Genomic DNA, 23,136 nt, shown 5'->3' with positions numbered 1-23,136 from the left:
TTATCGCCGAAATGAAGGGTCCAAGAGGGAAAATGTTCGAATAAATATTATTCTACGTTAAATTTCCTATTACCATGACCAGTTCAGTTTTTCCGAAAATGGCGATTTCACCCTTACTAAGGAGGGGGTAAAGTTGTCAATTTTATGAAAATTGTTTTAAAAAATGAAAATCGACCATTTAGAACGTGAACTCGATTCACTGTACACTCGAAAATATTTTGACCAAAGTTGCACGCCGAAACTTGTATGATACCCCCGCAAGAGGTCATTAACCTTTGTCAATCTACGTTTTTTGGCAATTTAACCGAAATGAAGGGTCGGAGGGGAAAAAGTGATTGAACTAAAATTGTTCTACGTTAAATTTCTTATAGGCATGGCCAGTTCAGCTTTTCCCAAAATGGCGGTTTCACGCTTACTCAGAGGGGGGAGAGGGGTAATGTTGTCAATTTTATGAAAATTGTTTTAAAAAATGAAAATTGACAATTTGAAACGTGAACTCGATTCAAGGTACATTCGAAAATATTTTGACCAAAGTTGCACACCGCAACTTGTCCGTCACCCCCCCCCCCCACCCCGCGCCAAGAGGTCATTAACCTTTGTTAATCTACGTTTTTCGGCTATACCGCCGAAATGAAGGGTCGGAGGGATAAAAGTTTTCTTTTCTATTTTGAAAACTAAAAATGTCAAAAATTTCCCAGGACACTCAAAATGACTCAAAATGCCTCCCAATTGATTTCTTTGTTCGAAAATAGGCTGTAAGCCAAATCGTAGCTTTTTATGTTGATTCGTTCGCAAACTGCTATTCATTCACCTATTTTTTCAAAAAACCTCATCGGAGAAAAGTTTGAATTTGAACCAAACGAATTTGAAAATATGTTTTCAAATTAGGTACCTAATCGGAAGACACACCAAGATAATGAATCTTTTATTATTTGATACAAATTATTCCAAAACAAAAAATTTTAAAAATTCGATGGAGTCTCTTGAATCTTTTGAAACTACAACCTATCAATTCAAGAGGTCAAGAATGGTGTTTAGAAAAACAAAACTGAAGTGAGTTTATTTGATCCCCCTCGATAAATCTATATTACAAATTATAATCATTACCTCGCATTGGTCATCCTGGCCAGCATACCAGTGGAATCTTTGGTCTCTAATATTCGGTCAAAATTTGAAAGTGAAATGACATGTTGTCTGTGACCATCTCAATAAGACTAAATTCAAATATTGGTTTATTTTTTCATTTTGACTAATCAGTTGGACTTGAGCCTACCTCCCTTCTTCACTCTCTGATACCTAGTGCCCTTATTTTTCATCACATTTTTCTGCTACATATTTAATCAAGTTTTAACTTTTAACCATTTAAAACATGATTTTCTAATGTTTTTGATTTTTAGAGATGTTTTTGGGATTTTTAAATTTTTTTAGGCAGAACTTACTAAAAAATTACCTAAATCAATTTCTTGATTTTTTCAATGTTCTATAGGTACCTATTCAACGTACTTTTTAAAAAAATTTCTAATGCTAGGTGTCGTTTTATTCTTTTTTTAAAAGCATAAAAGCAAATAGGTACCTACCTAATGAGAAAGATATGGCATAGAAAGTTAAGTATCATCTTTTCAGTTTGAAAAATTATAATTTCATCTTTTTGCTTTTTAGAATATTTTTTACCATGTTTTTCTAATTTTTAAAATGTTCATGTAACATCTATCTAGGTATTTATCAAAAAAGCAAAATCAGTTTTTTAATTACTTTTTTCAATTTGAAACACTTCCACTGTAAGGCTGAAATTACGATTACGCAAACAACTGAACTGGTCATGCTTATAAGAAATTTGATTTAGAATAATTTTAGTTCAATTACTTTTATCCCTCCGACCCTTCATTTCGGCGGTATAGCCGAAAAACGTAGATTAACAAAGGTTAATGACCTCTTGGCGCGGGGGGGGGGGTGACGGACAAGTTGCGGTGTGCAACTTTGATCAAAATATTTTCGAATGTACCTTGAATCGAGTTCACGTTTCAAATTGTCAATTTTCATTTTTTAAAACAATTTTCATAAAATTGACAACATTACCCCTCTCCCCCCTCTGAGTAAGCGTGAAACCGCCATTTTGGGAAAAGCTGAACTGGCCATGCCTATAAGAAATTTAACGTAGAACAATTTTAGTTCAATCACTTTTTCCCCTCCGACCCTTCATTTCGGTTAAATTGCCAAAAAACGTAGATTGACAAAGGTTAATGACCTCTTGCGGGGGTATCATACAAGTTTCGGCGTGCAACTTTGGTCAAAATATTTTCGAGTGTACAGTGAATCGAGTTCACGTTCTAAATGGTCGATTTTCATTTTTTAAAACAATTTTCATAAAATTGACAACTTTACCCCCTCCTTAGTAAGGGTGAAATCGCCATTTTCGGAAAAACTGAACTGGTCATGGTAATAGGAAATTTAACGTAGAATAATATTTATTCGAACATTTTCCCTCTTGGACCCTTCATTTCGGCGATAAAGCCGAAAAACATGTTTCGCCAAAGGTTAATGACCTCTTGCGGGGGTAGCAGTCAAGTTGCGGGGTGCAACTTTTGATGGGTTGTTTTAGAGACCAATCTGAACAAATAATGTGAAATTCAGCTTGCCCCCAATTTTTTCGAGGTTCGACTGAAAATTTTGCTAAAATGACTGTACTATGAACCAATGATGCGTGATTTTTCCAACGCATATTGTATGCAACCTCCCTTTTCTACTGTCGCATCGAGAATATTATTCCATGGTTTCGCTTTAACAGGATCCTAGTAACCGATTCATAATTCATATTTCAGTTCAATTTTGGTTTCATGATACTAAATTAGAATTTAGGTATCCATTTTACTTACTTTGAAGCGAGCTCCGCCAGAAGTAGGTTGTCCGTAAGGTATACCTAGGAAACTATAATATTCTGCATTAGAATAAGCTGTTTTCTTCTTGAATCCACGTACTTTACCTTCTTTTACTGTAACGATTACTTTTTCGGACATTTTAGAAATTCGTACTAATAAATATCAACTTTGGACGAAAAATTTCTCGACTGTTTATTGCAGTAAGTTTGACGATACATTGTTTTACTATTTTTTTGTTCCGTTTTTAAAAAAGTTTTTTTTCAAGTTTTCAGGCAGGTATACTAGTAAATCACGTAGGTATCTTTGTAAAAGTTGTATTATCCTTGAAGGTTTCTTATTGCTATCAACATAGAAAAATACGTCACTCAACATGGTATGATATCGTCGCCTAGTTGCAAAAACTCGTATCTCCAACTCTGAGATCACACCTTGTGTAAACCATTCTTTTTGCGCTGTAGCGCTCCCTTTTGGAATTGAACGCTCAACTAAAAGGTAGGTAAGAGAGGGTGGTCCCCCTCTGTTACCTATCTTTTAGTTGAGCATTAAAGTCCAATAGGGAGCGCTACAGTGCAAAAAGAACGGTTTGCACAAGGTGTGATCTCTAAGTTGGAGATACGAGTTTTTGCAACTTCTAATGAATTGAACAGTTTTCTCTCTTCAAATTGCTCCAAGAGACCGATTTCAAGTCATCTGCACTCCACCCCTTTCAGTCCAATACCAAACAATTCTAATACCAAAGTGTGAATTTCGTCGAAATGCCTTCGACTGACTGTGAAATGAGCAGATGATTTTCTACGTAGTTCGGTAAAAAAAATTGATTGAAACTGGTTTTATAAGTGGTGGTCTTGTCTTAATTTTGAAATAGTGATAGACTGTGCCGGTCTGGTTTTTTCTTTGCATTAAAGAAAAATCAGTCTAAAAAGTTCCTCCTGACTGCTTGATTTTTTTGAAGATTATTGTAAAGTAGTCACGTTCGTTTTCATGCATATTTTTGGTCCCAATTCCAGAGCTGTAAAGCTTCTACGTAGTTGTTGAGTTATGAATTTTTAAAAGTTCGTTTATGTAAATTTCTCGAAAATGAATTCAAAAAAATCCACGATATCACAATCAGAATCGTTTTATAGCAGTGGGATCATATGTGTTCAATAAATCGCATTTTTTATATTTTGTGTCCTTGCCCCTGCGATTTGATCAATGTGCAATCACCATAACATGACAATATATCTACAGTTGCATAACTTACCCTTTTGAAGGAGTCAAATCACTTGAAAATTTCCCTATAAATTTTTCGAATTTTAATTTCGAAATCGAAATCGGTAATTCCGTTTCAATAATTACGTTGAAATGAGTGAGTTTAAATTGAAGTTGAATACCTGCTGGTAAAACATTCCCGCGAATGTGTTCCAAATTTCTGCTCATCCTAATCAATCTGGTTCATTCAAATGTTTAGAAAGATCAATAGAAAAAATCTGAAGCTGCATTAAGAAATACGAATATTTATTCAATGATCAATATTATTGGTACAATAGTTTTAAAAATAGTTTAACCTAAAGCTCTTTAATACAAGTATGGAAATAGATTATGCTCTCAAGAAAGTCATAGCATTTTACGTATGTGTTACGTACTGCGCATGGCAGGTTGGTGTCGTCACGCGGTGGAGGTGGGTGGAGCAACCAATGGGGTGCAACGTTGTACGTGAACAGCTGATTTGATGCTTGCTCGCGCACTGCGCAGTACGTAAAACTTACGTAAAATCCTATGACTTTCTTAAAAGTATAATCTATTTCCATACTTGTATTAAAGAGCTTTAGTTTAACCACGTTGAGGTAAAACTTCTGTTGGTCATATGTTTGAGGCTTGAAATTAAGTACTTACCTAAATGTGAATAATTATGAGAAAATACGTAAACAATTCCGAAAGCACGAAGGATTGAATTTTAATTTGCTGGGTATTAATTTTATTTCAAAAGTTTTCCTTCAGTGCTCCTAGTTTACTTTTGATGTATCGCGAATGTAAAAAGTAATTAATCAAGCTTTTTTCTTAGCTTTAGTATTACGTGAAATAGTGGAGTGTTTCTTAGATGACGGATTGATATACGAATCGTAGAAAAACCTACTAAACAATATTAGATAACTAATGTAAGCACCCGCATTCAGTATTATATTCGTATTAGAAATTTCACACGGTCGATCATTCGTGTAATAAAAATACCCCAAATAAGTAATAGTGCATCCTACAATCATTTGCACAATTTGTGTAAACGTTATCGACATCATGACGAGTTTTGGAATTGAAAACCTCAACGCTCGTAAGGCGTAATAGGTATACATTACCGAGTGAACACTGTAATTCATTGATCTGAACCATCTGAAGGAAACTACATTATCCCCATATGCGATCCATGTATGGAGCAGAGCAACAACGTGATGATACCAATGTAAGAAAATCAGTGGCTGTTTACGTAATACTATGAATATCGTGTCTCCCAGTTCGACAAATTTTGATAACGTGAATACCCAGGCCCAGTATTCGGTTGCTCTGATCGGCTCCACAACTCTGAGATAAATAAAATATTTACTACTTAGGTCTATTTCTGAGTAACCTATTTCTATCAATATGAAATCTACTCACGTGGGATAACAAACCGAATGATACACGCTGTTTCTCGATACCATATGATATTATTCGGGGACCGTTCTGAGTGCGCCTAAAGTACTGAATATTCCCAGTCCAATGTTCCATAGTGTCAAAGCTCTTCGTAATTCAAATCGTGGTTTATTACGCATGTATAATTTCAAAGTGAATATAACAGATAAATATATTCCACAAATGATGAATCCATTCGAGCAATTTTCCTGCACCCATTGTTTGGCGTCTTGTGGGGAAAAATTACTTTCAAAAGTATAAACGTACGAATAAATCGGTTCACCGGATGTGAAGTTTTCATATTTTGCAATAGTCATGATTATCTATTAACTGTGAATGGTTGAGAAGAAGAAGAAATTTTTGGCACTTTGCACCAAGCTGTATGAACTTACTCATCCATCCTTTTAATAATCATGTCAAAAAAAGCGGTTGAGAATTTTTTTATCAGCTTTATTGCTCAAAGTTTACGAAAACAGTTGTCTTGATTCCTTAGTCCATGAAGCTCCGCTTTTCAGCAGGTACCTACTTTGTGATAAGGTATTTGTTTCGAGTCGCTGTGTAAGTAAGAAGATAAGGTCAGAAAAAACTTGTTGGTGGTGATGACAAACGGATGTATTACTTGCTTATATGAATTTTTGTATGCTTTGCAGAAGGTCATAGAGAACTTTATGGCCCATGACCATAAAATACTAGTAACAGAACCTTGAAGGACAATTGAACTGACGTCTTCAACGTACAAATAAAAACAGTTCGCGAATAATTTTTTATTCATGAATTATTGCAATTTTTTGTGTATTTCTTTTTCAATTTATGCCAGAATTCCAATCGCTGTCCGTTTAGGATCTCGTCCTTCCTTTCCAGCGTTTCGCCTATAATTATATGACTAGGATGTTCTGGAGTTGTGGGATTCCAGTCCAATTTTCTTCTTTCGTAATTAGGATTACTGAAAATTGAAAAGAAAAATTGTAGGTATTCTTGCATCGCTTCCAGCATACTAAATGAGATGAATAATATAATGATTTATATCGACAAACCCGGTCCTGGCAAATGTAGTTAAATAACTGGTAAATGTTTCGATCACTTCTCGATCTTTTGGAGGAATTTTTTCCGCATGTTTACCGGCAAATTCACCCATAAAACTCCAATAACAGTAGTCGGCCGCATGAAAAGCTCCTGTATGTGTATTTGAAATGTTCATTTTCTTTAATTATGAACAAATCGAATTCTAGTGACACTGACTACGAGTCTTACCCTCTATTTCGGTTTGCATTATTTCTGTAATTTTCAATTTCATACCATCTAAGACGCCATCGTAGTGAAAATTATAAACGAATACTGATGTGGGAAGATCTGCTGCGATTACATTTATCAGAGAATCATAAACGTCAGATAAAGCAGCATCTGTGAGAATCTGTGGACATACGAGTATGATACCTTATAGTTTCAGCATCTTAACTTATCTGAAATATGTAAAATTCGTACGTCACATAGCATTAATTTCGATGCCATTTCTATTGGCATTCCATTTAAATAAAAATCTTCTACTTCTTTTTGTATCTGCTTCAATTCACTATTACTTAAATTAGCTCCCCATCCCCAACAATTTTGACTGATAGCGGCATGGAAAATATCAGCGATGGACTGCTGAGATAATTCTGCAGAGAGTGAAGAGAACCAAGATTAAGTTTAGTTTTCGTCATCGTCTTAAATAAGCTGATTTTAATTTATTCAACTAACGAAGATATGCAACACCCATGGCACATTCTTTTTGGCAAAATCCAATTATGATCGGAACACGATTCGTCGAAGGTATCAACTTCTCTGGTGATAAAGGTAGCGGTGAATTTTCACTAGCATCTTCTGCTGGTATAAATGGGCATGCAGGAAAAGCTTGAAGTTTGTTCTTTGAAACATTAGTAGGTAGGTTAGTCGTGATGCACTTTTAGAAAAAAATCATTAGGTACAAAAGGAAACATGTAATTTACATTACTGTAATGTTTTTCAGATCTCGCTGCAATAAACCGTATGAAATCTAAATTTCTGTAAAAATTAAGCAATTTTTTGCTGTCGCCTTTCTCTCCGATATAACCCATGCTTTCAGCTACCTCGTAAGCCACCGTGGTATTGTCTCGTGAATGAACCAACAGCGGGTTGAAAACATACATTCCCATGAGAATAGCTTTATGGTATAAACCTGTGTGATTATCAAAAGATGTGGTTTGTCTTTAATCGACCCATGTTTACGAATGTAGAAATTTCAAGTTAATGAAAACGGTTTTGTACCTTTGGCCAAAGGCGATAGTAATAAAAAATGCACATAAGCTGATCCGCTGCTGCTTCCTAGCAGTGTTACGTTATTTGGATCACCTCCGAAACTATGGATGTTTTGTTTAATCCATTGCAAACTCAGTATCATGTCTTTTATAGACTGATTTCCTGTGCAGTTCTTAATGCTTAAATTCAATAGTCCTGAAACAAAAATGAAATCAGCAGTTTTAAATTCTAGTTCAATTGCGAAAAAAATCCAGTTGGCGTTTTGTCGATATGGGTCTGAAATATCAGAAGAGACGTACTCATTTTGGGATTTCGCATCTGCACGATGGGGAAGTGGAGCCTAAACACACCCTATTTTCAAAATGACTCCAGTGCAATTTTTTACAGGTTCCCCTCACTCCAATTATGTGTATATGTACTTCAGCTGTACAATCCCATAATGGACTCTAGTGCTCTTCAAGCGTGATTTTTAGGCAAATCTAGCACAAAAAAAAGGCACAAAAGATATGTGGATCAGGAGTGATAAGCTCCGTGCTGATTGACGGGGGGGGGGGCAAGCAAGTTAATTAGGACACCATCCTGAGCATTTTGGCGCCAAAAAAATGTCTCCAAAATTTATTCCAAGTTGAGTCCTCATGTCAGCTAATTTTACTAGATAATACTAGGCCCTCTTTCAAAAAGGGGGGAGAACGGGGAAAAGTACCCAAAGTGTCACGGGACCTATCAAAATTGGTCAAAATTTTCGTAGAAAATCATAAAATTCCATCTAAATTTTTTAAAATGTTTCTGAGGAAATTTTGGGTCTGAAGTTGAGCCAATTTTCCGAGTATTTGATGAAAATAATTTTTTTAAATCAACCTATTGAGCTACAATTTTTCAAAACATGTTCCTAACACTGCGGTTTGAGAACTGAGAAAACAGGCATGCGTGTGGCTGAGATCAGTTGGTTATTTTACTTGTGGAGAGAAAGTTAGCCTCAAATAAGGCACTTGATGATTTTTGCTCTCGTTTTTTCGAGCATACGTAATGCATATTTACCGAAAGCGTGTAGTCTGTATCCCATAGCGACGTATACGATATCATGGTGCATGAGATAATCTGGTGCTCCAAAATACGACGGTTCTGGCGAACCATGAAACATGCCTCCAGGGTGTATGCATACGACAACTGATTTTAATGGATCTTCTTTCGATGGCAACTAAAATGGCACGTGAATTATGAATACTTCAGACATGAGATGAGTACGTTTAATTCGTATGTAAAATTATAGGAAATTACCTTTGGTGTGTAAATATTATTATACAGACAATCTTCTGAACCAAAGATGCATCTTTTAATGATTGAGAATTGTAAGCAGCCTGGTTTTTCGTTTGTTGCATCAAGGATATTGTTCCATGGTTTTACTTTAACGGGGTCCTGTTGCCAGATTTATGATTACTTATTATTATTATACTAACATATTTTCGGATGGTGCTGCAAGCATAGAATAAGTAAGAGCGTGAATAAGGAGCAGACAGTTGATATTTTCCATGTGAGCGAATTGATAAAACGAGGAAATTGAATGAGGGAGAAGGAGAAGGAGGGTGAGAGTTAGGGCTCTAGTATTCCAAAAAAAAAGTGCAGAACGCTTCTGAGATCGAAATGAGTTTTGACTTTTGTTAGGAGAGTAAAGTTTTTTTAGGAAGGCAAAATTGGTCTCTCAGCTCAGCATTTTTCCAGTTATTAGTAATTTGACATAATACTCCAGTTACCTTGAATCGAGCTGACCTGACTGGAGGTTGTCCGTAGGGCACCCCTAAGAAAGTGTAATATTCCACTCCAGAAAAATCGCTTTTGGTTTTAAATCCACGTACTTTACCTTCATTTACTGTAACAATTACTTTTTCAGACATTTTCCAAAATTGAAAAAACGTAAATATTCTTTAAAAACTTGAATTGATTTTTCTATTCACGTTCTGGCACATTGAATCTCAAGATAGCACACAACATGATAAAAAAAAATTATCAGAGTTGTGTTTTTCATTCTTCAGTTTTATGTTTCCAAAAACCAATTTGGCTATCAGTAATGGCGGTTGATAAAAAAACAAGTGGAAGTTTGTCACAGTAACAATACGTTGTCTTGATATCCTTTGGTGAGAGAGTGACAATAGTCACTAGTCAGCTTTCTCTATAAGTAATTATCTTCTATCTATCTTCTATTATATATTAAAAGAATCTTGAAAAATGTTGTTCCAGTCGATAAGCCTCTCCCACTGGACCGATTTCGCTAATTTTTTTTTTAAAATGTTCCTCATGACGCGTAGATATGTCATCAAACATTTAGAATTCAAAATTTTTTAGTTTTAGTCCAAAAAATTAAAAATGCACAATTTTGGACAATTGTAACTTTAAGCTTTCATTTCTCGGCCGAATATTTCTCATTTGCTAGGCATTTTTCTTATCATCAAAATTCAAAATACAAAATACAACAAAACATCATCAAAACATCCAGCTTATACTTTGCAGCCGACTATTTCTCCTTCTAACATGATTTTTGAAGAAGTGAGGAAATCTGAATAAAATGAAACAAAGGAAAAAGATAGCAATTGAGAATGAGAGTACCTATGTACTTCTAAGTATATAGGTAAATAAATTGAGAAAGTAAGTAAACCAGAAAAAAGAACAGAAAGAATGAAGAAAATTAATATGGACATTTGAAAAAATTGAAAACGAAAATAAAAAGTAAGGTAAAAGTCATGAAAGAAAGAATGAAAAGTAATGAAAAACAAATGCATAAGGAATAAAAGAAAAGAAACAAATTAATGAATTAAACAAAATCTAAATTGAAACTGCGTCAATCTTGAAAAAACTGAAAAACTAGGAATAAACAATTGTAAGAAAAAAAAATGCAAAAACAAAAACGTAGTTAACTTTTTATAAACAAACTAGATCATTAAAAAACAAAAAAAGAAATGAAGGAAATCGAAATATTTGAGAATTAAAATGAAAGCTGAGAAAAAAAATGCCCCCCCACCCTCAAAAAAATGTATTGAAGTGAGATAAAACAAATATGGTTGAAAAGGAATAGAAATGAATTCATGATGAATAAATGAAAAAATGAGCAAAAAATAAAACAATAAAAAATGATAACAGAAAAGTTATGGGAATTTGATAAATCCAATAAAAAATGAGATGTATGAAAAAGGAATGAAGAAGAATAAATGTTAAAAATTGATGAATAAAAACAAGAAAAATATTGAAATTTCAAAAAAGGGGGTTCCTCAAAAAAGGGAGGAGATGTGAATCTGAAATTTTTCACGCGGAAGTTTCTCAATGGTACCCATCTTCCATGCTAATATCAACTCGAACGCTTTTGGGGACCATTTCACCCCTCTTAGGCTCCCATAGTCTTTATGTATTTTTCAGGAAACCCCCTTTTTTTGAATGGTTCTAGCTCCACCCCCCTTGGGGCTAGAAGGACAGTTGACATAACACTAGATCGGAAATTTGACGTAGAACACAAAAATAAAGCTATTTTCGGCGTAAAATCAATCCCTCGCGAGAAAATCGCAAAAAACGCCGCGGCGGGACATTTTTCACGCTCTAGCACGCGACGCACGCGGGGTACGGGGTGAGGCTTTTAGTATGTTAAATAGGACCCCTTCCACTACAGTATCCCGCAAAGAAACCTTTTGTAGGAATTAGTCCGAATAAAAATCTTAAAATTCCTGTACTATCCCGAATTGTATGTACTAATATTGCGGCATAGAAAGAAAATAAATTTTCAAAGAACAAGGTTTGGGTACATACACTTAGCACGAAATTTTATTCAAGTCTACCAATTTATAAATCATCATTATTCATTACAATCTTTTCGGAATTTCTTTTTCAACTTAAGCCAAAACTCCAATCTTTCACCATTTAATACCTCGTCTCTGGAATCGAGCGTTTCATCTATGATTAAATGGCTTGGATGATCAGGGTTTGTTGGCTTCCAAGTCACTTCGATTCCTTCATAGTTTGGATTGCTGGAAATTTAAATTCATGAGCTATTCTATTTGGAATTTGAATTGAAATGAAGGAAATATTGCGATAGTTAACCCTGTTTTAGCAAATGTGGTCAGAAGACTCGAAAATGTGTCGATCATATTTCGATCTTTTTGCTGCAAGTGTTCCATACGTTTACCAACTATTACTTCATCGTAACACCAATAGCCATAGTCGGTGGCGTGAAATGCTCCTAGAAAAATATGTTTATAAGTATTAAGTACATAAGTTTGACCTATTAGGTAATGATAAAGTATTTTAATCAATAGATATCTTGCCTGTTAAGGGAGTCCCTAAAACTTTTTCAGTCCTGGCTCTCATTCCATCTAATTTTCCATCGTAGTAGAAATTATATGCGTATACTGATGATGGAAGATCTGCTGAAATTACATTAATCAAGGAATCGTAAACATCAGACAAAGCAGCATCTGTGAGAATCTGCAAATAATTGTGCAAAATTAGAGAAACGAGTTTTTGATTTTTAATGAAATTCTTTTCACTGCGTGGATTCCCTTTTCAAATTTTTTCATTGCTTTATGCCTCGAAAATTTATCTAGAATAATAGTTTGATTCGCTGAACATGTTTTACATGCAGATTCACTCAATATTTATGATGTTGAAGATGAAGATTTCTAACTTACGTTAGTACTATCCAGTATGGACTCAGCGCCGGCGCCGTCGAGAGGGAGGGCAAAGGGGACAGTTTTCCCCAGGCCCGCGCTTGTGATAAAAGAAACACATTATTTTTTACTCCTCGAAACACAAATTTTCGAGAGCTCTCGTCCTTGCTTCGCTATAGGGGGCTTGTTTTATTTTCTTTTATAAATCAAGGTGAAAATTTCTTTTTTAAAAAAATCAAGTTTTGAAGCCAAAAAATAATGCCTCTGGAATTACAAATCTTCAAGAGCTTTCGCCGCCCTCACTTGGACTGGTTCCGTTTTCTTTTTCAGAATCAACTTCTTTCAAAAAAACATTCAAATTCTAAACTTTTAAAAACCAAAAAATAAACTCCTCGTCTTCGCATAAAAAAAACTTCGTTCTTATGCCTCTCAAAGTACAAATTTTTAGAAGATTTAGCCCTCGCTTTGCTCGAGCCTGTCTTCTTTTCTTTTTCAAAATTAACTTCCTAAAAAAAAACATCAGTCGAAAGTCTAAAATTTTAAAAACCAAAAAATACTTAAACTACTCCCATTTTTTAAAAAAACGTTTAAAAATGGGACCCAACATGATATTTGCCCCGAACCCGCATCGGCTGTTGAAGACCCTGTAGACTACACTTTCTTATTTTCATCACACATACTAAGTGGAAACATTTAAAATATTTGTAGGGTTTCAATTCAATCGTGAATCTGATTGCATTTTCATGCCTCTCTAGATAGATATTCTATTTCAACTGAAAGGAGTTCAGCTGATAATTTTTTTTGAAAAGAAGGAATCCAGCTAATACATACCTACATACAATATACATACATTACCCTTAAGGGTGAATCGCGGGGGAAAAATATCGGAGGATTTTGACCAAATTTAGTGGAGACCTTAATTTTGGGTTGAAATACAGGGCTCTACCCGGTTACTTTTTAAGCAACCAAGTTACTTGTTCTAAAGTTACTACATATAAAAGTAAGTCTGAGTTGCTTTTTTAAAATGTTGGTAGGTAACTGAAGATATATTTTTTTTAATATTCAAAAATTTTAAATGTACAAGTTTCACTTTCACCTAAAATCGAAAAAAGTCTCGATTTGTTTTTTGCCCAGAATTGCTTAATATTTATGTCTTTTTGACGAAAAATTTCAAAAAAATTCTCGCGTTTATGACAAAAGTTGCCAAGAAGTCCTGCTTTTTATAAAAAAAATTGGAAAAATGATCGTTTTTCACTAGAAGTTACTTTTTTTTTTAGAAAAGATCGAGTACGAGCCCTATGAAAATGAGCCAGAAAAATTTTTAGCTTCGGAGACGTGTCTGGAGAGAAAGATATGGGTCCTCAAAGAGGGGACATTTTCGAAGTGTTTCGTTCAAACCCCTAACCATATCTTGACGACAATGATCTAGGTCGACGCAAGATCTCAAGGCCAATTTTACCCAAAAACAAATTGGATAAGATCTCGAGCAAAAAACCGTTTTTTTCAAAAATTCCACCATATTATTTCTTCTTCAGGGCTAAAATATTTTCTGGGTAACTTTCAACTTGAAGTGAATGTCTCCGCTACATTTAGCTAAAATCCTTCGACCTTTTTTTGTGATCCACGCTAATAACCATACATCACAAAGAAGCGATCCAGATGCAGTTCTTGTCGACTTTCCTTTCAAATAAAAGTTTTCCACTTCTTCTTTTATTTGTGTTAGTTCATCGTCGTTCAGGTTGGCTCCCCATCCCCAGCAATTCTGAGTGATCGCTTTGTGGAGATTGTCCGCTATGTGATTTGGATTACTAGATGATTCTGTGAGAGGTAGAAAATAAAGTAGGTACTTTCATGTGTAGCAGTATGATCACAATTTATGGATTCTAACGAATAACGCTTACTCGCTAACGCAATACCCATTGCTGCTTCTCTTCGACAGAACCCGATCAAGATTGGCACACGATTTGTGGAAGGAATGAGTTCTTCTGGTGATACAGGTAAAGGAGACTTTTCCCCTGGTGCCGCGTTGGGTATAAAAGGTGATGTAGGAAAAACTTGAACAGTTGTCTTGAAAAACAAAACATAATGTCGGTTGTGCACGTGGTAAAAAAAATTATGAACGTGTAATCAAGCGATTTACCTCGTTGAAATACTTTTCGGACCTCGCTGCAATAATTTGCAAAACGTCTAATTTTTTATAAAAAGCTAACAATTTTTTATCATCTCCTCGTGGACCTGTATAACCTATAGTTTCAGCAACTTCGTAAGCCGGAGTGATAACGTCACGGGAGTGCACCAAAAGAGGATTAAAGATATACATTCCCATGAGAATTGCCTTATGATATAAACCTATTGGGGGTAACAGTTGTGTTGTCAAACATTATCTTCGAAGAAAAATAAAAATGTCTTTCCACTTGGAATGAAGCTGCTTCGTATATTCTTTTTTACCTTTAGCCAGTGGTGATAATAGCAATAGATGTACATATGCTGATCCACTACTGCCACCCATGACAGTGATATTTTCTGGATCACCGCCGAAAACATGAATGTTTTCCTTTATCCATCGTAAACTGAGTATAATGTCTTTTAAAACTTGATTTCCTGAGCAATTTTCCATCTTCAAGTTAAGCAGACCTGTAGGCATAACATTCACCATTGTTTATTTATGAAACGAGTATTGGTAATGCTTCCTTGAAGTTGATACTTATGTGTTGAAACATTCAACATTTTAAAAATTATTTAGATACCGACTCGCCTAAAATATGCAGTCTATATCCCACGCAGACGTACACGACATCATGATGCATGATGTAATCTGGTGCACCATAGTATGATGGATCTGGTGACCCATGATACATACCTCCTGGATGGATGCATACGATAACTGCTTTCAAAGGATCTCCCTTTGATGGCATCTGAATAATTACACGAATTAATAGGTATCATTTCGAATTAATTATGAATGCATAGTGAGTCGGATGTTACCTTCGGTGTGTAGATGTTATTGTATAAACAATCTTCTGAACCAATAATGCGTCCCTTTACCAAAGAATATTGTATGCAACCTCCCTTTTCTACTGTCGCATCGAGAACGTTATTCCATGGTTTCACTTTAACAGGATCCTAGCGACCGATTCATAATTCATATTTTAGTTCAATTTTGGTTTCATGATAAAGATTAGAATATTTATCCATTTTACTTTGAAGCGAGCTCCGCCAGAAGTAGGTTGCCCATAAGGTATACCAAGGAAACTATAATATTCTGCATTAGAATAAGCTGTTTTCTTCTTGAATCCGCGTACTTTACCTTCTTTTACTGTAACGATTACTTTTTCTGCTGACATTTTAGAAATTCGAAGTAATGAATATCAATTTTGAACGAAAAAATGTCTCGACTGTTTATTGCAGTATGTTTGACGATAAATTTTTCTACTCTTTTTTTTGGTCGCGTTTTTAAAAATTTATTCAAGGGACTACTTGACTCGAGTTTTTTTCAAGGTTTTCAAGGGGTATGCTATAAAATGAGGCATAAAATGTTTGCAAAAGATAACCGAAACAAGTAAAACACGTATCTTTGTTAAAGTTGAATTATCCTTGAATGTTACTTAATTGCTATCAACATGGAAAAATACTTATCGTGACTCAACATTCGTATGATTTTACAAATTTTTCAAAAGTATTTTCGCTGTCGTATTGTTCAACTGTATGTACTCGAATAATAGGAAACGAAAATTCAATTTGAAAAATTATATTTTCGAATAACTCGAGTCTTTTTTAAATTTCTTCAACTGATGCCAAAATTCCAATCGTTTGCCATTCAGCACTTCATTCCTTACTTCGAGAGTTTCGTTTATGATCAGGTGACTTGGGTTTTCAAGATGGGTAGGTTTCCAATTGACTTCGATTCCTCCGTAATTGGGATCGCTGTGAGAACAGGGAGAAGTGGGTTTTCGAAGTTATGTACCTACGTACAAATGTTGTTTATAATAGGAAAATATTACGCGGGATTAACTGACTTGGTTTTGGCAAATGTAGTCAAAAGGCTCGTTAATGTGTTGACGATTTTTCTATCTTTGATATTTAATTTATTCAATCCTTTTCCGGCGAGCTCTTCTGTGTGGCACCAGTATCCGAAGTCGGCCGCATGAAATGATCCTTTAAAAAATCTCGTATCAGTTCTCTCAGGTTTTCATTCGTTTATTAAAATTCTAAAAATCTCCTCCTCCTCAACTTCTTACCCCCACCCATCTTCCAAAAAAACCACAAATGTACTTTATTTTTATTTTTTGGAGGGGGAGAGTGGCGGAGGATATTATTTCATATCTTTGTAGGTGGTAAATTATGAAAAAAAACGTGCTAAAATGTATAAAAGCATGCTACTATCTCACCATCAAACCCCAATTGCTGCATTGCTTCCGCAGTCTTCGCTTTCCCCCAATCTAGGTTACCATTGTAATGGAAATTATAAACGTACACCGAAAATCCATCTTCTGAGATTACATTAATTAATGAGTCGTAAACATCTGACAAACCAGCATCAGAAAGAATCTGTAAGGTGCATGAAATTTTACAATTTCGAATAATTGGAGAATGTGTAGGACTGTAGGTGTAGGTGTTTCTTGAAATTTCCTTGTTGAAACGATAGTCCTACATCACATAGAACCGTTGGTGTGGCAGTTTCAATTGATTTTCCTTTTAAATAGAAATCCTCCACTTCTTTCTGTATTTGTTTCAATTCAGCAGTACTCAAATCAGCCCCCCATCCCCAACAATTTTGACTGATAGCTTTGTAGAAGATATCGTCCAAACATTGATTGTTTGATTCTAGTAAAAGAATAAGAATAAAGTAAAATTAGTATAGCACAGTTTGACATCACGAATTGCTACAGGAGGGTTTTCAAAATGTGACTAACGAAGAAATGAAATGCCTAAGGCAGCTTCCCTTTCGCAAAATCCGATGACAATGGGTACACGATTCGTTGAAGGGATAAGGTTATCCGGTGATAAGGGTAGAGGTGAGTTTTCACTTGGATCAGCAGCTGGTATAAATGGTGTAGTTGGGAAAACTTGAAGTGTTTTCTGGAAAATAAACGTAGCACGTTATTCAAATATGAATATTTACGTAAGAACACGAATACCTACTTAGTACCAGTACCTATGAGAAAACCTCGTTCGCCTCCGATTTGAACGGGATCGTAATTTTTTTTTGTAAAAAGTATGATTTGAAACCTTCATAACCAAAATTTTAGCTGCCCAAATTAATTTTTAAATTTTTTTGATTTTAAAAAAGCGTATACATATTTGTAATTACTAATTACCTAGTTAGAATAATGAAGATTAATCCTGAAACCACTATCAACTTCCTCAAATCGAATTTCACCATTTTTATTAATTCTAGAGCATAATGTACGATTTTTCCATTTTTCCAGAATTTTAAAATTTCTCTCCAGGTGGACACCTTAAGTACCTAAGTACGTGTTTTTTTTTACCAAAATATGTTTTATAAGGAAAAAAATTGTAAAATCAAATGTTTTCTGTTTGTCGAAAAATGTTTGAAATTGGCACAGAATAGCTTCATCATGTTCAAAACCAACCACCTGAATCTGAATTTGACCGTTTTGAGCCATTCTGAAGCCTCCAGTGTAATTTTCAATTCCTCCAAAACTCGTTTTTTTTTTTTACAAAAATAATATTAATAAAGAAACAAAATTTTAGAAATTAAAAATTTTTTGTTTGCTGTAGGAAAATTTTAGAAATTTGCACAGAATAACTTCATTTTGTTCAAAACCAACTACCTGAATCTAAATTTCATCATTTTGAGCCATTCTGAAGCCTCCAGTGTAATTTTAGATTTCTCCAGAATTCCTAAATTTCTCCTCGAGGCGTGGAAATCAATTTGAGCTCCTAAAACAAGCTATGGTCAATTTTAAATTTTCAAAAATTCCCCAAAAATAGACAAATTAATTTGGGATGCTGAAATTTTGGCTATGGAGGTTTCAGACTATGCTCTCTTCAGGAATTTTGGCCTCATTCAATTCGAAGGTGAACTCCTCGAGAGGTTTGCTTGTTGTGTACATGATATGTAGAACATTGAAACAGATAATTTACATTGCTGAAATATTTTTCTGGTCGAGAGGTAATGAATCTTATAAAGTCCAACTTTCTGTAAAAATTACGCAATTTTTTATCTTCGCCCATTTCGCCATCGTAACCGATGATTTGAGCTATTTCATAAGCTATCGACATGTTATCATTTGAATGAACAAGAAGTGGGTTGAAGATGTACATCCCCATGAGGATCGCTTTGTGGTACAAACCTGTGTTAGTGGACGAATCGGTGTATTTTTCAAATATTAAATGAACCTAAATAGGAACAGTAAAGCCACAGGAAATGATTCGAGGTACCTTTAGCCAGAGGCGATAATAGTAATAAATGCACATAGGCGGATCCACTACTCCATCAAAGTGATGTTTTCTGGATCACCTCCGAAATAACTAATATTTTGTTTTATCCATTTCAGACTAAGTATCATGACCTTTATGGCCTGATTTCCTGAACAATCCGGCGTATTCAGGTTTAAAAGAGCCCTAATAACGGATTAGACATTTTTAATCGAATGAATTTACCATTGATAAGATAGCCCATCATTATTGACGTATTTTTTAAATAATTTACCAAATACGTGTAATCTGAATCCAATGCAAACGTATACAATATCATGATGCATAATATAATCCGGCGCTCCAAAATAAGATGGATCTGGTGAGCCATGAAACATTCCTCCTGGATGTAAGTATGAACACCACGACTGCTCTTAAAGGATCTGCATTGGATGGCATCTGAAAAATCATCAATGGAAATTCGAATGGTTTACAAAAATTAAGAATGATGATTTTTCAACTTGAAAGGTTACTTTTGGAATATAGATGTTATTATATGTACAAACAATCTTCTGTACCGGTGATACTCTTCTTTATCAATGAAAATTGTAAACAGCCTTGTTTTTCGACCGTTGTATCGAGAATATTGTTCCATGGTTTTACTTTCACAGAATCCTGTTGTTAGATTTGAGGTCAATACAACGGCTCGTTTCTACTGTGATTTTATTATCATTAATTATTGATTACTCTGTAACGAGATATTCCAGTTGGAGGTTGCGCGTAAGGTAACTATTCCTAGAAAGCTGTAATATTCCACTCCAGAAAAAGGTGTCTTCGTTTTGAATCCGCGTACCTTGCCCTCATTCACGTTTATGATGATTTTCTGAGACATTGTTAGGTATAGAAACGATGCTCAAAGAAGAGCGAGTTACAACAATTCACTTAGAAATTGACTATGCTTGGAAGTTATGGGTAGGGAAATTTTTAAAACCAATTTTTTACGATTCGTAAAATTATCGTACAAATCACCTACTGCATACATTCAATTTTTTAAAATTATTATCAACAGTTAGGTCAAGTGTTTTTATGGGAGCTAAAGTAAGTTGAAATTTTCGAAAAAAAAAATAACCCTTCGACCATATTCGCTACTGCATTTTTATGATCGTTAAGGTTTACAACGTCACGAATTTTATCAATTTTTTTAATAGGGAGTTTCTTCGACACCGGTTTTATTGTCGCTGGTAGTTTTGAAATACATTAGTGACTGGTTCAGTGGTTCAGTACCTACATTGGAATTGGAATTCTCGAGAAGGGGGTGGGTGGAAATTCAAAAATGATGTATAGTTATCCATTTTACCCCTTTTTGGTCTCCTATTATTTTATATAATTCTGACCAGGTGATGTGATATCCAACATGTCGTTGTTAGATATAATAATGTAAATTCAAACTTGGTTTTAGTATATGAATGCAGCTTTTGAAAATAAAAGTGCATCTAAATAAATTGTATTTACAAATTGTTACAGTCATTTCTTGAATTTCCTTTTTAACTTGTGCCAGAACTCCATTCGTGCGCCATTCAAAAGCTCATTTTCAACTTTTAGTTGTTCGTTTATGATCAGATGACTGGGATTTTTGGGATTTGATGGTTTCCAATTGACACCGATTCCTTTATAGTTGGGATTGCTGAAAGAAAATGATAATGAGTTTGAAATCCCTTGTGTTTTTCATAATACGACACAAAAAAGACAATTTGTTAGCTGACCTGGTTTTAGCGAAAGTTGTCATCAGATTTACATAAGTTTCTATCATTTCTCGATCGTTTGGATTTATTTGAGTCATTTGTTTACCAGCGACCATTTCCATGTAACACCAGTAACCGAAATCAGCTGCGTGGCTTGCTCCTGATAATGAGTTTATATTCTTTATTAAAACATTGTGCTTTCATTTGCAGTTTCTGTAGCTTTGAATAGCCTCACCTTGCATTTCCAATTTGGAGGATTCTTTGATCATTTTCTTACCCCAGTCTAATTTACCATCGTAATGAAAATTATACACATACACTGGTGACGAAACATCTTCCGATATGACATTGATTAAAGAGTCGTAAACGTCTGATAAACCTGCATCTGTGATAATCTGCAGACAAATTCAACAAAATTTGAACTTGTGAAAGTTGCTTAATTTTATTTTATTTTTTGATTGTGTTAAAAACATGAATCAATAATCATACATCACATAAGAGAGGTTTAGATGCAGTCTCTATCGATTGACCTCCTAAATAAAAGTCCTCCACTTCTTTCTGTATTTGTTTTTGTTCATCTGTGTTCAAATCAGCTCCCCATCCCCAACAGTTTTGACTTATGGCTGTGTGAAAAACGTCAGCTATAGACTGATTCGATGCTAATAAAGGAACAGAAGAGGAAACGACGAATGAATAATTTTAGTATCATTTTAATTAGTCAATATGAGCAAATTCATCTTACGAAAGAAAGCGACGCCCATTGCAGCTTCTTTTTCACAAAATCCTATTATAATTGGTACGCGATTGGTTGAAGGGGCTAGTTTGTCGGGTGATATAGGAATGGGAGAATTTTCTGTCGGATCTACTGTAGGTATGTATGGCGATGCAGGAAAAGCTCGAAGAGTACTCTTTGGAAAATGATGCGTTGTAATAATTTTAGTAAGTAGTTTCGTGAGGTGATGATACCTCGTAAGGTATGAAGTTGTGTATATATTTTAAGTGTCTTTACTTGGCTCAAGTATTTTTCTGATCGCGCTGTAATAAATCGTATAAAGTCTAATTTCCTGTAAAAATTGAGCAGTTTTTTATTCTCTCCCAATTCGCCATTGTAACCCATATCCTTAGCGAGTTCATAAGCAGTCAAAATGTAATCTTGAGAATGGATTAGAAGTGGATTCAAAATGTACATACCGGCGAGAATTGCCTTGTGGAATAAACCTGTTGAGAAATCGTTGAAAGATAAAAGCTAAAGAGCCATATTTAAATGATGGTGGTGGGAGGTAGAAATGAGGTTCAATTTTTTGTACTCGTACCTTTTGCCAAAGGTGATAGTAGTAACAAATGGACATATGCTGACCCACTGCTGCTTCCCATCAAAGTAATATTTTCTGGATCGCCTCCGAAAACGTGAATATTCTCTTTGATCCATTTCAAACTCAGGATTATGTCTTTTATAGCCTGATTTCCCGTGCAGTTCTTTGTATTCAGATTTAATAGTCCTGAAAATTGAAATGAAGAATGAACGAGGGTTGTTTGATGGTACATGAGAGCTAGAATTTGTTGCTGAATATGCAGTCAACCAAGACTTTCTGAGTACCCATTTAATTAATTTCTAATATGTACCTAGACCTACCTAATATGTGTAATCTGTATCCCATGCAGACGTATACAATATCACGATGCATGATATATTCAGGCGAACCATAGTAATCTGGATCTGGCGATCCGTGAAACATGCCTCCAGGATGTATGCTCACTATAACTGCTTTTAAAGAATCTCCTTCTGATGGTAGCTGCAAGATCACAAGAATGAGAAAATGTCGATTATTATTCAAAGTTATTACAGATCATTGTTTTCTTCTCTCTTTTTTTTTGCTATAAGTTAAGGGTGCAAGATGAGGACATTTGTTTAAAAACGTAGCATGGAAATTTACCTTTGGTGTATAAATATTGTTGTACAAGCAATCTTCCGAACCTACAATGCATTTTTTCATCAACGAGAATTGATAACAACCTTCTTTTGCGACCGTTGCATCTAAAATACTGTTCCATGGTTTAACCTTGACAGGATCCTGTTATCGGATTCGATTATCGAATTTCAACTCTTAATTTCCATTTTACAAATTACATATACTTACGTATAAATTTGATAATTACCTTGAAGCGGCCCACACCAGCGGGTGATTGACCATATGGCACTCCTAAGAAGCTGTAATATTCCGTGCCAGAATACGCAGTTTTCGTTTTTAAACCACGAATTTTTCCTTCATTCACGGTGACAGTTACTTTTTCGGACATTTTTAAAATGAAGCGAATGAATTTAATAAACGAATTTGAAAAAGTATGATTTTAAACCGAAGCTAGGTATTTCAGGTTTTGAGATAGTGACTTCACATATGCACGTACCCCCCACCCGCATAGTTATTTAACTATCTCTAGTTTTACCTACTTATTGAAAGTTTTTCGTTTGTGGACATTTTGTTGGCACAACAATACGCGAAGATAAAAAAGTATTTTCGATTTTTGGCGTTATAATCCTGTCTCTGAGTCACCTTTTTATTGGAGGCAGCA

General features: G+C 34.8%; 3 protein-coding genes across 3 annotated transcripts; all 3 read right to left on the bottom strand.

The window, feature by feature from the left end:
• Positions 1 to 6,279: 6,279 nt before the first annotated feature.
• Positions 6,280 to 9,912, bottom strand: LOC135833085 (esterase E4-like). The gene is made up of 10 exons (XM_065346704.1): positions 9,548 to 9,912; positions 9,075 to 9,212; positions 8,835 to 8,994; positions 7,806 to 7,991; positions 7,508 to 7,716; positions 7,260 to 7,425; positions 7,005 to 7,177; positions 6,774 to 6,933; positions 6,557 to 6,695; positions 6,280 to 6,465 (listed from the first exon to the last, which is right to left on the bottom strand). The coding sequence occupies exons 1-10, from the start codon at positions 9,686 to 9,688 to the stop codon at positions 6,291 to 6,293; spliced, it is 1,647 nt and encodes a 548-aa protein (XP_065202776.1). The 5' UTR covers positions 9,689 to 9,912; the 3' UTR covers positions 6,280 to 6,290.
• An 885-nt stretch (positions 9,913 to 10,797) lies between these two features.
• Positions 10,798 to 15,994, bottom strand: LOC135833084 (esterase E4-like). The gene is made up of 10 exons (XM_065346703.1): positions 15,643 to 15,994; positions 15,428 to 15,565; positions 15,198 to 15,357; positions 14,891 to 15,076; positions 14,583 to 14,791; positions 14,344 to 14,509; positions 14,082 to 14,260; positions 12,101 to 12,260; positions 11,877 to 12,015; positions 10,798 to 11,803 (listed from the first exon to the last, which is right to left on the bottom strand). The coding sequence occupies exons 1-10, from the start codon at positions 15,784 to 15,786 to the stop codon at positions 11,632 to 11,634; spliced, it is 1,653 nt and encodes a 550-aa protein (XP_065202775.1). The 5' UTR covers positions 15,787 to 15,994; the 3' UTR covers positions 10,798 to 11,631.
• A 4,287-nt stretch (positions 15,995 to 20,281) lies between these two features.
• LOC135833083 (esterase E4-like) lies at positions 20,282 to 22,939 on the bottom strand. The gene is made up of 10 exons (XM_065346702.1): positions 22,723 to 22,939; positions 22,500 to 22,637; positions 22,199 to 22,358; positions 21,879 to 22,064; positions 21,575 to 21,783; positions 21,308 to 21,473; positions 21,055 to 21,224; positions 20,801 to 20,960; positions 20,587 to 20,725; positions 20,282 to 20,507 (listed from the first exon to the last, which is right to left on the bottom strand). The coding sequence occupies exons 1-10, from the start codon at positions 22,861 to 22,863 to the stop codon at positions 20,348 to 20,350; spliced, it is 1,629 nt and encodes a 542-aa protein (XP_065202774.1). The 5' UTR covers positions 22,864 to 22,939; the 3' UTR covers positions 20,282 to 20,347.
• Positions 22,940 to 23,136: the final 197 nt, after the last annotated feature.

Source organism: Planococcus citri, chromosome 1 (assembly GCF_950023065.1).
Source record: "Planococcus citri chromosome 1, ihPlaCitr1.1, whole genome shotgun sequence".
Taxonomy (NCBI): domain Eukaryota; kingdom Metazoa; phylum Arthropoda; class Insecta; order Hemiptera; family Pseudococcidae; genus Planococcus; species Planococcus citri.
The sequence above is the reverse complement of the archived record's forward strand: the minus strand, read 5'-3'. Positions and strand labels throughout refer to the sequence as shown.